Source organism: Rhineura floridana, chromosome 11 (assembly GCF_030035675.1).
Source record: "Rhineura floridana isolate rRhiFlo1 chromosome 11, rRhiFlo1.hap2, whole genome shotgun sequence".
Classification (NCBI taxonomy): domain Eukaryota; kingdom Metazoa; phylum Chordata; class Lepidosauria; order Squamata; family Rhineuridae; genus Rhineura; species Rhineura floridana.
Window position 1 is genome coordinate 54,473,546 of NC_084490.1, and position 15,530 is coordinate 54,489,075.

General features: G+C 41.3%; 1 protein-coding gene across 17 annotated transcripts in view; it reads right to left on the reverse strand.

Annotated features, from left to right (window-relative positions):
* The window catches only part of NSF (N-ethylmaleimide sensitive factor, vesicle fusing ATPase), a 109,014-nt gene that overhangs the window by 17,073 nt on the left and 76,411 nt on the right, over positions 1-15,530 (reverse strand). For all 17 annotated transcript variants that reach the window (XM_061592199.1, XM_061592192.1, XM_061592194.1 and 14 more), the window contains 5 exons: positions 12,013-12,108; positions 11,731-11,887; positions 7,655-7,788; positions 6,579-6,645; positions 5,839-5,918 (listed from right to left, as the gene is read on the reverse strand). In XM_061592199.1, the coding sequence (XP_061448183.1) occupies positions 5,839-5,918; positions 6,579-6,645; positions 7,655-7,788; positions 11,731-11,887; positions 12,013-12,108 (534 nt within the window). The remainder of the gene's footprint in view (positions 1-5,838; positions 5,919-6,578; positions 6,646-7,654; positions 7,789-11,730; positions 11,888-12,012; positions 12,109-15,530) is intronic.

Consider the following 15,530-nt stretch of genomic DNA (forward strand, 5'->3'; position numbering starts at 1 on the left):
CAAGCCAATGTGGAAAATACAATCCAACCACTGTCTCCAGAAAGCTCTCACAGCTCTAAGTACATGGATAGTGGAAGCAACCATGTCACAAATGAAGCCTTTTTTATTCATCTGTTTTCTGTTGCCTATACCAAAGTCACTGAGGCTGTCTGCAGACTACCAAAAAGCTAAATTTCACGGCTTAGGGACTATTACCTTATCAAACAAAATACCGCAATGAAAACCCTCACACAGGAGCTTTGTCATGACGTGTGGGGAGGTGCCTGCACAAGTGTGCCACCGTGTGGAATAATGTACATTTAATTATTTCTCACGTTAGTGCCTCACCCTTACTTCAAGGAGCTCAGAAATGCCTACATGGGGTTATCCCATTGTCTCCTCAACAGCATCCCCAAAGAGGAATGTTAAGGCTGAAATGAAAAGGGCCTTGTCAAGGCCACTTAATTAACATAAACATGCGTGAGCATTTTCTGATTGCATGAAGAGGATCTTTTGCATAAACACCTCACTACCTAAAAATGCAACAGTGAAGTTGCTGTTTAATGTCTTTGGGTAAATTCTTCTTTTGAAAAAATAAAACACCCTGCAGGTATCAGCACTTCTTGTTGTAGCTGTTGTTATGGGCCTTCGAGTCAATTACGACTTATGGCAACCCTATGAATCAGTGACCTCCAATAGCACCTGTTATAAACCGCTCTGTTCAGATATTGTAAGTTCAGGTCTGTGGCTTCCTTTAGGGAATCAATCTATCTACCCCCTGTTTTTCCCAGCATTATTCTTTTTTCTAGTGAATCATGTCTTCTCATTATGTGTCCATTATGATAACCTCAGTTTCATCATTTTAGCTTCTAGTGATAGTTCTGGTTTAATTTGCCCTAACACCCAATTATTTCTCTTTTTCGCAGTCCATGGTATGCACAAAGCTCTCCTCCAACACCACATTTCAAATGATTTGATTTTTCTCTTACCCACTTCGGGAATACCATGGTCTGAAGTGTTCGGTGATACATCTTTGCATTTACGGAGCTTTTCTAGTTTTCTCATAGCTGCCCTCCCAAGTCCTAGTCTTCTTCTGATTTCTTGACTATTATCTCCATTTTAGTTAATGATTGTGCCAAAGTATTGATAATCCTTGACAAGTTCAATGTCCTCATTGTCACCTTTAAAGTTACATAAATCTTCTGCTGTTATTACTTTAGTCTTCTTGACATTCAGTTGTAGTCCTGCTTTTGTGCTTTCCTCTTTAACTTTCATCAGCATTCGTTTCAAATCATTACTGGTTTCTGCTAGTAGTATGGTATCATCTGCATATCTTAAATTATTGATATTTCTCCCTCCAATTTTCACACCATCTTGGTCCAATCCTGCTTTCCGTATGATATATTCTACCTATAGATTAAACTAATAGGGTGATAAAATACACCCCTGTCTCACACCCTTTCTGATGGGGAATCAGTTTATTTATTTATTAAATTTCTATACCGCCCCATAGCCGAAGCTCTCTGGGCGGTTCACAACAAATAAACATCCAATATAGTTTCTCCATATTCTGTTCTTATAGTAGCCTCTTGTCCACAGTATAGGTTGCGCATGAGGACAATCAGATGCTGTGGCACCCCCATTTCTTTTAAAGCATTCCATAGTTTTTCATGATCATTCTACACAATCAAAGGCTTTGCTGTAATCTATAAAGCACAGGGTGATTTTCTTCTGAAATTCTTTGGTCCATTCCATTACCCATCGTATGTTTTCAATATGATCTCTGGTGCCTCTTCCCTTTCTAAATCCAGCTTGGACATCTGGCATTTCTCGCTCTATTTATGGTAAGAGCCTTTGTTGTAGACTCTTGAGCATTACTTTACCTGCATGGGATATTAAGGCAATAATTTGATAATTACTGCATTCCCTGGGATCCCCTTTCTTTGGAATTGGGATGGATATTGAACGCTTCCAGTCTGTGGGCCATTGTTTAGTCTTCCATATTTGTTGACAGATTTTTGTCAAAATTTGGACAGATTCAGTCTCAGTAGCATGTAGCAACTCTGTTGGGATGCCATCTGCTCCTGGTGCTTTGTTTCTTCCAAGTATTTTAACAGTTTCACATTCTAAAGTTTCTGGTTCTTCATCATACAGTTCATCCATGAATGAATCTGTAATCCTCGCATCTCTTTTATAGAGCTCTTCAGTATATTGCTTCCATCTTCCTTTTATTTTATCTCAGCCAGTCAGTATGTTCCCCTGTTGACTATTCAACATCCCTACGCTTGGTTTGAATTTCCCTTTAATTTCTCTAATCTTTTGGAATAGGGCTCCTGTTCTACCCTTTTTATTATCTTCTATTTCTATACAGTAACTATTGTAATAGTTCTTTGTCCCTATGTACTAGTCGCTGTATTGTTGCATTTAGGGTTCTGACCATGTTTCTATATCCTTTTACTTTCCTTCTCTCTTTAACCATTTTAAGAATTTCATCTCTCATCCATTCAGGTCTTTCTCTCTTTTTAAACCACAGGCATTGTCTTTTTGCATTCTTCCCTGATGATGTCTCCGACTTCAATCCATAGTTCTTCTGGTTCTCTGTCAGCTAAGTTTAAAACCTCAAATCTGTTCCTTATTTGATCTTTATATTTTTCTGGGATGTTATTTAAATTGTATTTTGGCATTATGATTGCTTTGTTGTTCTTCTTTAGCTTTACTCTGATTTTCAATATTATCATTCACGATATGTACCACAGTCTGCTCCTGGTCTTGTTTTTGCAGAAAATATGGAACTTCTCCATCTTCTGCTACCAATTATATAATCAACCTTATTCCTATATTGACCATTTGGTGATGTCCACATGTAGTCATCTTTTCAGTTGCTAAAAAAATGTGTTTGCAAGAAACAAATTATTGGCTTCAGATAATTCACTAAGTCTTTCTTCTGCTTCATTCCTATCTCCTAAGCCCCATTTCCTCACAATTTCTAGTTCTTCTCTGTTCCCTACCTTTGCATTCCAGTCCCCCATGATTGTCAGAACATCTTGTTTTGGTGTGTGATCAATTTCTTCCTGTAGTTCTGCGTAAAATCTCTCCAATTCCTCTTCTGTGTTTGTCATTGGAGCATAGACTTGGATGATGGTTATGTTAATAGGTTTCCCGTTAAATCTCATTGATATAACTCGCATTGTAGCTCCTAATTGCTTTTGCTACATCACTTCTCACTATTAAAACAACCCCGTTTCTTCTTAATGAATCATTTTCTGCATAAAATATTTTGTAGTTGCCTGATTGAAAATGTCCCATTCCCGTCCATTTTAATTCACTCTCGCCCAGTATTGTAATGTTGATAAGTTCCATTTCTTGCTTGACAATTTCTAACTTTCCCTGGTTCATGCTTCTCACATTCCATGTTCCTATTGTGTACGTCATACAACTCCAGACTCTCCTTTCGCATCTGTGCACATCAGCCTCTGGGCTTCCATTCGGTTTGACCCAGTTGTGTCATTAGTCACAGCGCTACTCGTACTTGTCCTTTGTTCTTCCCCAGTAGCTCGCTGAGTGCTGTCTGACCTGGGGGGTCTCATCTTCCAGCACTATGTCGTGTTGCATTTTGGATACTCTGTTCATAGGGTTTTCATGGTAAGAGGTATTCAGAGGTCATTTACCATTGCCTTCCTCTGAGTCTGGATGCATCTTAGCCTGGTGTCTCAGCTTTGACCATTCTGCCTTGGGTGACCCTGCTGGGAATCTAGCCTCTTGGTCTAGACTCCTGACGGCATTGCTCTCAGCTTCTTCAACACTCTCAACCCCCCTCACCATGTTAAGGTGGGTCCACTCTGAGCATGACTAATGCTGGATAGCACCCATATTTTTCCTCAGAAGAAACTATGCGAATGAATAGTTGGTTTGCTGAGAGGCCTAGTGTCTCACTCAGAGAATTCTCTGTACCAGCTCTGCCCAGTCTCTTCAGTCTGACATAGAGCCCCTTGGTTCCACTATGGGGAAAATACATCAGGTGACGACATGAGAGAGGGCCTTCTCCACCGATGGTGCCCCTGTTATGGAATGTTCTCCTGAGGAAGTATGCCTGGCACAGACTCTGCTGACATTTCAGCACCTATTTAAGAGCTGCCTGTTTGTGTGGGCTTTTTTGAGTTGCTAGCATTAGTTTCTGGTGGTGGTGTTATTGTAAGGAGTTGTGTTCGCTTCATCAGTTGTTTTTATGATTGATTTGCAGTTGCTTTTAAGTATGCTTTATCTTCTCTGGGTTTTTTTTTTTAGGTTGTTTGCATTTTAATCGATTTGCAACCCTCTTTGAAATTGTTAAGATGAAGGATGGGATAAAAGCACACTAAATCAATTCTCAAGCACCATCCAAAAAACAGTAACTTTAACGTTATGGGGTACACTAAGAGGGCTAAACCAGATTAAGCTGGTAGTACAAGTTTGGAAATGCCCAATTTGTGGGCATGAACCCTTGTTAAAGATTCAGAGAGAATAGCTAAGAGGTTGTTTCAGGAAAGTGGGGAATACTCTGTCCCGAGTGGAGAAAAAAATACTGCAAAAGCCTAGACAAAAAGATATACAAAATGCCTTATACTAAATTAATTTGCTTAATTCAGATATCATGTCAAACCATAGTTAAGCTTCCTCAACCATGGTTTGGTGTGATTAAGCCTCCCTGTAGCCAGGAGTGGGCAACCTTTGGCACTCCATATGTTGTTGGATTACAGCTTCCATCATTGCTGAAGATTGGCCATGCTGGCTGAGGCTGATGGGAACTGGAGTCTAACAATATCTGGATGGCCACAGGCTCCATGATCTCTTGGTGGCTTTTGATACTGTTGACCACGGTATCCTTCTGGTGCTTCTCAGGGAGGTGGGGGCTGAGGGCACTCTGCTTCAGTGGTTCTGCTCATACCTCCAGGGCCGCCTCATCCCAGAGTGCAGGACATGGAATAATGGGCTCAAGTTACAGGAAGCCAGACTTCAGCTAACATCAGGAAAAACTTCCTAACTGTTAGAGCGGTGTGACAATGGAACCAATTACCTAGGTAGGGGGTGGGCTCTCCAACATTGGAGGCATTCAAGAGGCATCTGGATAGCCACCAGTCAGGTATGCTTTAACTCGATTTCCTGCATTGAGAAGGATGACCTCTTCCAACCCTACTATTCTATGATTAAATAATAATATTAATAATACCACCACCACCACCACCGTTTACTCTGACTGGCAGTTGCTTACTCCAAGGTTTCCAGGTCTATCCCAGCCCTGCTACCAAATATGATATTTTGAACATGGCAGTGCCAGGAATTAAACCTATGGCCTTGGTGCTCTATCACTGAAACGCGGTAGAACTCTCTCTCAACTGAGGCACTTGGGCAACAGAAAGAAGCTAAGAACAGCAAAGATGCTCCTCTGCTTGGCCGCTGGAAGCTTGCCTGGCTTCCCCAATAAGAAGAATGTATAAAATTGTTTATATATTCTCCCAACCCACCTTTCATTATGTCCCCATTTCTTTTTCATATGTGCAGAGTCTGCCTCACTTCTGTGAGGTAGGAAGTCGACTGGGACCCATAGGGGAGGCAGGAAGTCAACTGGGACCCATAGGGGAGGCCCTTCCTCCTCTGGAAGCCTTCAGAAAGACTGCCTCCCAGCCCTGCAGGACAGGGTTTTCCTTGTACTACATGGCACTCCTCTGCTCAAGGAGAGAAACGTTCAGGGCACCTCAACAGAAAACACCAAAACCTAAGGGCATTTGTGAACAAGTACTGCTCTACTCTCCTGTTGACCTGGAATATGTGCCCAATGCTGTTTACAAACATTTTGCCCTCCTACAGGAATAGAAGACTTACATGAGGTGGTGCTTTCTTCAGCAACACCAAAAGAGCCTGTAGGACTAGGTTGGAGAACCGTGGTCCAATTGGAACATAATCTGAAAGACGAAAGGTGACAAGAGAATTAATTGAGGTTCACATAAACTGGCAGCAAGTTCAAATGATTTCTGTATTTCAAACTTGAGAGCCTGGGTTGGTGCTGCCAAATGTCATCTGCTCTTCTCAGGACTAGAGCCTCCAGCTGTTGTCTGAGGGAAGTCAGGTGGGGGTTCAGCTTGTGTGCTCCCATCCAGCTCTGATTAGTAGAAAGGAAGGAACAGTAGGGAGACCAGCCGGGGGTGGTGGTGGTCCTGTGGCCCTCCAGATGTTGTTGGACTACAACCCTCATCAGCCCCAAACAGGAAGGCCAATGGTCAGGGATGATGCGAGTTGGAGTCCAAGAATATCTAGAGGGCTAGAGGTTCCCCAGCCCTGCTATAAAGGTTTCCATGTCAGATTTGCTCACTGATCCAAGCAGACTGGTCTTGGCTACATGCGGAGTGCCTTCACCTTCCTCCCTGGCCTTTGCTTCAACCTGGCCACAACACACCCCTACTTGAGTAACACTGCCTTCATAATCAAGTTTAGGTGCTCCAGTAACGAGAACCCTAGCATGTGAAGAAGGCTACAGAAGCTGGCTGTGGGTCAAACAAAGCCCCTGACAGAGCTCAGATGACTACAGCATTCCTCACGGTGGCCCCATCTTTCTCCATTCTCACCTAGGAGTCTTTCAATGTCGTCCACCACAACACAGCTGAGCTGAGACTTGTAAGCATCATCAAAGATCTGTTTTTCAAAAAACAAGAAGTCAATTTTTACCTCTCAGCCACTACAACTGTATTTTTATTTAAAAACATCATCATTCTCATGTAGGAGTAGAAATGAAATCCTTAAGTTACAAAAACATAATTGGATTTTTATTTTAATTTTGAAAGAAAGAACAAACAAAACCAAATGCACTGTTGACTTGCATACAAAACTCAACGTATTCCAAGATTCTAAGATTATGAAAAAAAATCTTAGAACGCGAGACAAATTCCAGGAGCGATAACTTGGCAACGGTTGCTGTCTTGAACAGGCACAGTCAAGCCTGAAGAACAGGTGTTCTGAAGTTTTTTTCTACAAATTCAGAGATTAATGAAGGAATATCATGTATTATATATTGCCAGTAATTTTGCTTCTCTCCTCTGCAGAGGGTGTTAGATGTTTGGAATTCTTAAGAAAGGCCCCCAATTTCTGGAAATATGAAGCATCTCCTTGCTATATTCAGTACTATTAAACTATCTCCCCTCAATCCCCCCAATGTAGGACTTGGTGAAAAACAATTTAAAAACAACAATTTCCCCACATTTGGAAGACCATATGATTAACTGTGGCTCAGATGTCTCAGGGGAATGCGCTTTCTAGAGAGGAGATGGTATAATACTTAGGATTCTAAAGAGAATCTTTGTCCTATACATTCATCACAAAAGGGGGCACGCTCTTCGTCTCTTACACTCTCACTCTTTGGAGGTTCCTGTAGACCTCTATCATGCTGAGCAGATACAGGCACAGTGCACTTTCTTCTTAAGGCAAGTAAAGGAAGGCACCTTCTTTTGATTTACTGGATGTTTGTATTCTTTGCCTGTTCCATTTAATTGAGTAATCAGCTAAATAGTCTTGTTCTATATTTATTCCTGACATTTTATAAATTTGCATGTTAATAAAAGCTAAATTTGCATGTTAATAAAAACTGACCCAAGGCCCACGACATCGCATGTAAATCTAGCACAGAGAAGAGATTTGCAGTGTATACCTTCTTTATTGCCTGGCACTTCGCAGTTTCAGAAAAGCCGATCATCTTATCAGGAGAGCAGATTTTGATAAACGGGAAGTTAGATTCTTCTGCAATCTTTGCAGCCAGGGCTGTCTTTCCACTGTGTGGGGGACCTGTAAGAAGAAGAAGAAATCCCAGACAGATAGAACTGAGTAACAGGGAACAGAAAATTCAGCAAGGGTCAAAGAAACTAAAAGCTATTAAACAAATGTACTTGTATGTCTGGAATTTCCAAGTTCTTCATTATAATGGATCTAGAATTCTGCATAACCTCCAAAGCAAATCAAATTATTCTTACCTGCTGGATCAGATGCCCTAATCAAGCAGTCTTTCAGTTCTGAGTGTGCATCTTTGAATGTAGGTGTTCAGAACAGAGCAAGGATTATTTTGGTGTACCTCACATCCCATTGCCCATGCCTGATTAAGCAGTGATCACCCAAAGTTATGGTGTTGGGGGACTTCCAACATTCACACTGAGGCACCCTTGTCATGAATGACTCAGGATTTCATGGTCTGCCCTAAGTTGCTCCTGGCCCCACTCATTCACCTGTACACAAACTTGGTCTGTTTTTTGGGGGGTGGGGTGGGGTGTGTGCTGGATGGGAGGATGGTAATCAGGATGTTAGGGCACCATAGTCCTTTGTTATGGACAGGGCTTCGCTATCTGGTAGGATTTAGGCTTACTGGGACTCAAGGGGTGTGTTAAGATGTCTACTCATGAGTCTTATGGATCTAAATGGTTTCTTGGGGGCCTCTACAGGCAATTCTGTCACAGGAACCAAGGAAGCTGCCTTATACTGAATCAGACCATTGGTCCATCTAGCTCAGTACTTTCTACACTGATCGGCAGTGACTCTACAGGATTTCAGGCAGGAGCCTGTCCAAACCCTACCTGGAGAAGCCCTACCTCATGATGCTGGCCCTGAACCACGGACCTTCTGCATGCAAAGATTATGTTTTATCACTGAGCTACAGCCCTTCCCCAAGTCAGCCTCTGAAATAAAGAAGTGACCCGGGCAGTTGTCACAATCAATCTTGAATGCTCTCTTCCATTTAATAGAGCCCTGATTTTCTGGGGAGCTGCAGGAATTTAAAAAAAGGAGGGCCAGAGTGTCACTGGCGAAAAATCCATGATGAGTCTGACTGAACATGCATGATCTAGAGCCAAATTTAGGACCAACTCTGTAGTAGTAATAGACATGAAGAAACCTTATTCTTCCAGCATTGTTACATCTGCACAAAGTTGTCCAGGGAAGTTATCTGCGTGGTCAGGCACCTTTTATATTCCCAGGCTTTTAAGTCTGGCTGAACTGGTTTATTTTTAAAAGATACATTTCTTATATTTGTCTATTTTTTATGTAAGCTGTCCAGATAATTGGATTAAAGTGCAGCAATTCATTCATTAATTAATATTACATCTTGTCCCGTGTTGCATGGATGTGGACCACTCAACAGTCTGTGACCAGTTTTGAATCATATCCATACCAAATTAGATGCTATAATTAGCACGGATCCAGTAGAAACCACTTCAAGCAGCTGTTTTTATGGACACTTTTCAACTTTTGCAGTCTGAGGACATGGAAAGGACTCTTACATAGGCAAGACTGATAGCAACTTATAGAGCAGTATAGTGTAATTGTGTTGGACTAGGAGCTGGGAGACCAGGATTCAAATCCCCATCCAGCCATGAAACTTACTGGGTAACCTTGGGCCTGTCACTATCTCTCAGCCTAACCTACCTCATAGGGTTGTTGTGAGGATGAAACAGGGAGGAGAACTGTGTACACCACTTTGAGTTCCTTGGAGGAAAAATGGAATATAAATGTAATTTTTTTTAAAAAAAAAAATTTTTAAAAACAGGCTGACACTCAAGTGACTGAACACAAAACAGGCTTCTCCTCTTCCCATGCTTGTTGCTGTGTGTAAGATGTGGGTGCCTCCATTTCCCTCCTTACTGTGAGCTTAAGCTTGCCTGGGCAAAGCTCCAAAATCTCTTTTAATGTCAGTGCTCAACTCTGGAAGATATGAAGGGGCACATGCAATGGAAGGCAGAACAGATTAAATATCCAAGTCCCCTTTTTGATGGTTCTAATAAAGGTGTTACCCGACTGTGGGCTTGGCATTTTCTTATGGATCAACATGGCTGTCTTTGATTTTTATGTTGTCTTCTTAGATTGCAAACCTTCAGGCAGGGATTGCCCCCCCCTTTTTAAAAATCTCTGGCTCAATTTAGATATCACATTAAATAATGGTTTTGCTTATCACAATTAAGTAACCAATTACAGTTGCAAACATATAATAATAATAATAATAATAATAATAATAACATTTTATTTCTAGGCCGCCTATTTGGCCGAATTAACGGCCACTCTAGGTGGCGTACATAGACTAAAATATAACATAGAGTAAAATATAACATAGAGTAAAATATAACATATAATACAAAACAAAACCCCAGTAGTCTATAGACATCCCGAGCAGCAGGTTCACGCACACATACACACACACACACGGTCTCTGGCCCCTTCAGCAGTTGCTGCTTTTGTGGCTGGAGAGAGACAGGGCCCCGCCCTTCCAGGCCAGGTGGAAATCAGCCAGAAATGCAGGGAGCAGGTCTTGCAGAAACTCACACAGGTAGATGGTCTCTGGCTCCTTCAGCAGTTGCTGCTTTTGTAGCTGGAGAGAGACAGGGCCCTGCCCTTCCAGGCCAGGTGGAAATCAGCCAGAAATGCAGGGAGCAGGTCTTGCAGAAACTCACACAGGTAGATGGTCTCTGGCCCCTTCAGCAGTTGCTGCTTTTGTAGCTGAAGAGAGACAGGGCCCCGCCCTTCCAGGCCAGGTGGAAATCAGCCAGAAATGCAGGGAGCAGGTCTTGCAAAAACTCACACAGGTAGATGGTAGATGGTAGATATGCTTCCAAATGCACAATAGGCAAACCACAGTTTAGACCTGCACCCTGCTTCATGAATGTATTTCTGTCTCTAGGTTGTAGCAGTCTCTGGAGGTGGAACAATGACCATATATAAATCCATACATCACACTAAACCATCATTAGTGCAAATCATGGCTTGCAAAGTCACTTCAAACAATGGTTTTCAATGTTGGTTTGTCTGCCGATTATAAACCATGTTTTTTCAAATTACGTCATGCCAAACCATAGTTTACTTCCATTAACCATGGTTTGATGTGCTGTCTGAACTGAGGCTTGGTGAGTCATCAGTGAGGGAACAGGATATGAGTCTTCTTTTTCCACCAGGGTGCCATAGATACCCGTGCTTAATCTCTTGGAAGATTCTAAGAGATTTCCATCCATCTCCCAAAAGCGTGATGTCATAAGAAACTTCAAGCTGCCAAATGTTATATGAAACTTCAAACCACAAACTTACGTATTTATTCATTCATTCATTCGTTCATTCATTCATTAGATTTATATCCCATCTTTTCTCCCAGTAGGAGCCCAGGGCGGCAAACAAAAGCACTAAAGACACCTTAACACATCATAAAAACAGACTTTAAAATATATTAAAATCTTTAAAAATATTTTTAAAAGCTTAATTTTTTTTTTTTTTAAAGAAGGTTTAAAAATATATTAAAAAGCAATTCCAACACAGATGCAGACTGGGACAAGATCTTTAGGAGGCGCCAAAAAGTTAACAGAGATGGCACCTGTCTAATATTTAAGACGAGGGAATTCCAAAGGGTAACTTCAAGTAACCAAATACACCACTTTTCAAATCTGGCACTTATTTCTTGTTGCTGTGCACAGCTTAATTTTGGTTGCAAAGGAAAAACTGAGAGCACACTGGAGAGGATCTCCCAATTCTTCCTTTACAGCTGAGGCTTGAAGTCAAGCCAGAGCTGCAAAAGAATCTTCCTTTCCGACCGTTGAATTTTCAGTGACCAACATCATATGACAGGTGGGCAGCCTACCTACCTGTCAAAGCGGCCTGCAGAGAGTTGGTCATTTCTGGATCCAGCCCTCCAGCAGACCCAGTTCTTTACCCCTGATCTAGTCCACCCCTTGTTAAGAGGATAATGTGGAAAGGGAAACCTACCTTCCAAAAGGACGCTGACCAAGGGGGTACGGTCACTGTTTTTGACCTGCTGAACAAGAAGCTCCCCATCATCCAGCACCCGAGTGACAGGATCACCCCATTTAAAAATGCCATTCATGATGTAGCTTGCATAATCCTCCTGGTTGGTCCCAAATGCCTGCCGATTGCAGAGAAGTATATATAGTAAACCAAGAAGTCATCATCAATTCATTCCAGCCTGCCTCTGTCTGCTGAAGAGGGAAGCAACCTAAATGTCTATAGAATTAAAAGGGGCCCACTCACCGGCTTGATATCATTCTCCAGAGAAGCAAAGAAATCTCCCCTTGTCACCTGCAGGGATTCTGCCTTCTCCATATCGACTTCCACTTTGTTGCTGGCCTGATCACAAGAGGAGATGGCATATTACAAGATAGCCAGCTTGGTCAACTAGTGCTAAGGTCAACTAGTGGGGCTGTTTGAAAGCCCTGCAAGACTCTAAAAAACTCAGAATCTAAAAAACTCAAATGGAGAAAATGTGTCTTAAACATAAAAAAGTTTGGAAATAGAACTGCACTGTGTGTTCCTTTTTTTTCCTATTTAGCTTTGCATCCCACTCCATCAGACTCTGCTGATTCCCTCTAATCATGCAAACTTGACCTGATAGGTGATTTGAACAATCAGTCTGAGCATTCGACCCTCCAGCCACTTCTAGTACAGGGATGGGGAACCTGTGGCCCTCCATTTGTTGTTGGACCACAACTCCCTTCATCCCTGACCATTGGCCATGCTGGCTGGGGCTGATGGGAGCTGCGTCCAACAAGATCTGAAGGGCCACATGTTCTCTATCCCTGGTCTAGTAGGAAGAAAGTTAACTTCTTTGTGTACAGCCCTCAGATGTTCCCTTTGAGGCATGTGAAAAGGTGAGGGGTTACTGCGGCACGAAACACATCTGACTGTAGGAATGGAAAGTACTGCAACAATGCATCCAAACTTCTATTAAGGCTACCCTACATTTCCACCTCCCCTCCCTGGGGACTGTAATAACCAAAGCATTGTATGCAAGACAGAAGGCTACATACTTTGGCAAACTTGCAGAGGGCAACTAGATTAATAATGTAAACTTGAAGATTTTTTTTGGGGGGGGGGAGAAGAGTTCAGTGTAGCCAAGGGGGCAAGACCCCACCCCAAAACTTTAGGATGCATTTTCAAGTCAGCAACAAGACACAACTCTCTTCTCCCTTTTCAAATCACTGCACAGCATTAGACCATTTGCACTAACACCTGCTTGTCCCAGTGTGCATTCCTGCCCCTACACCTGTTACAGGCTTACAAAAATAAGCATTTCAACACTCTCCAATATCAAACCTTGATTTTGCAGGTTCCAGCTTTCTCCCCCTGACATTTCACAGTCCACATTACTCACTTCCTGCTAAAGGTACAGTGACCTTTACAACTTAATAATAATAATAATAATAATAATAGGGGAAAGGAAGGAGAAAGACACCAGCTATAGCTCCTCTTGAAATCTTGCCTTCAGGAGCAGAGTAGTGACACACACACTGCATATGCTTAGCTTCTCTGCACAACTATAGTAACTCACAGAACAGAAGTTCCATACTTTCTGCACAAACAAGACCAGGAGCAGACTGCGGTACAGATCATGAACTGGTAATATTGAAAATCAGAGTAAAGCTAAAGAAGAACAACAAAGCAATCAAAATGCCAAAATACAATTTAAATAACATCCCAGAAGAATATAAAGATCAAATAAGGAACAGATTTGAGACTTTAAACTTAGTTGATAGAGAACCAGAAGAACTATCGATTGAAGTCAGTGACATCATCAGCGAAGACTGCAAAAAGACAATGCCTCTAGTTAAAAAGAGAGAAAGACCTCCATGGATGACTGACAAAACTCTTAAAATGGTTAAAGAGAGAAGAAAAGCAAAAGCAAAAGGAGATAGAAACACCATTAGAACCCGAAATGCAACTATACAGCGACTAGTACGTAGGGACAAAGAAGTATTACAATAGTTATTGTATCGAAATAGAAAGGGACAACAAAATGGGAAGAACAAGATACCTATTCCAAAAGATTAGAGAAATTAAAGGGAAATTTAAACCAAGAATAGGGATGTTGAATAATCAACAGGGAAACACACTGACTGGCTGAGATAAAACAAAAGGAAGATGGAAGCAATAAATTGAAGAACTATATAAGAGAGATGCAAGGATCATAGATTCATTCACGGAGGAACCGTATGATTAAGAACCAGAAATTTTAGAATGTGAGGTGAAAGCTGCTCTTAAAATACTTAAAAGAAACAAATCACCAGGAGCAGATGGCATCCCAACAGAGTTGCTACAAGCTACTGAGACTGAATCTGTCCAAATTTTGACAAAAAGTTGTCAAACATGGAAAATAAAACAATAGCCCATAGACTGGAAGCATTCAATATATATTCCAATTTAAAAGAAAGGGGATCCCAGGGAATGCAGTAACTATCGAACTATTGCCTTAATATCCCATGCAAGTAAAGTAATGCTCAAGATTCTACAACAAAGGCTCTTACCATAAATAGAGCGAGAAGTGCCAGATGTCCAAGCTGGATTTAGAAAAGGAAGAGGCACCAGAGATTATATCACAAACATACATTGCATAATGGAAAGGACCAAAGAATTTCAGAAGGAAATCATCCTCTGCTTTATAGATTACAGCAAAGCCTTCAGTTGTGTAGATCATGAAAAACTATGGAATGCTTTAAAAGAAATGGGGGTGCCACAGCATCTGATTGTCCTGATGCGCAACCTATACTCTGGACAAGAGCCTACTATAAGAACAGAATATGGAGTAACCGATCAGTTCTCAATCGTAAAGGGTATGAGACAGGGGTGTATTTTATCACCCTATTTGTTTAATCTATATGCAGAACATATCATAAGGAAAGCAGCAGGACTGGACCAAGATGAAGGAGGTGTGAAAATTGGAGGGAAAAATATCAATAATTTAAGATATGCAGACGATACCATACTACTAGCAGAAACCAGTAATGATTTGAAAAGAATGCTGATGAAAGTTAAAGAGGAAAGCACAAAAGCAGGACTACAGCTGAACATCAAGAAGATTATAGTAATGACAACAGAAGATTTATGTAACTTTAAAGTTGACAATGAGGACATTGAACTTGTCAAGGATTATCAATATCTTGGCACAGTCAATAACCAAAATGGAGACCATAGTCAAGAAATCAGAAGAAGTTTAGGACTGGGGAGGGTAGCTATAAGAGAACTAGAAAAGGTCCTCAAATGCAAAGATGTGTCACTGAACACCAAGGTAAGGATCATTCAGACCATGGTATTCCCAATCTCTGTATATGGATGTGAAAGTTGGAGAGTGAAAAAAATGGATAAGAGAAAAATAAACGCATTTGAAATGTGGTGTTGGAGGAGAGCTTTGCGGATACCATGGACCACAAAAAAGACAAATAATTGGGTGTTAGAACAAATTAAACCAGAACTATCATTAGAAACTAAAATGATGAAACTGAGGTTATCATACTTTGGACACATCATGAGAAGACATGATTCACTAGAAAAGACAGTAATACTGGGAAAAACAGAAGGGAGTACAAAAAGAGGAGGACGAAACAAGAGATAGTTTCCATAAAGGAAGCCACAGACCTGCACTTACAAGATCTGAACAGGGTGGTTTATGCAGATGCTACTGGAGGTTGCTGATTCATAGGGTCTTCATAAGTCATAATCGACTTGAAGGCACATAACAACAACAACAACAACAAGTGCCTCATTTAGTATTCTAA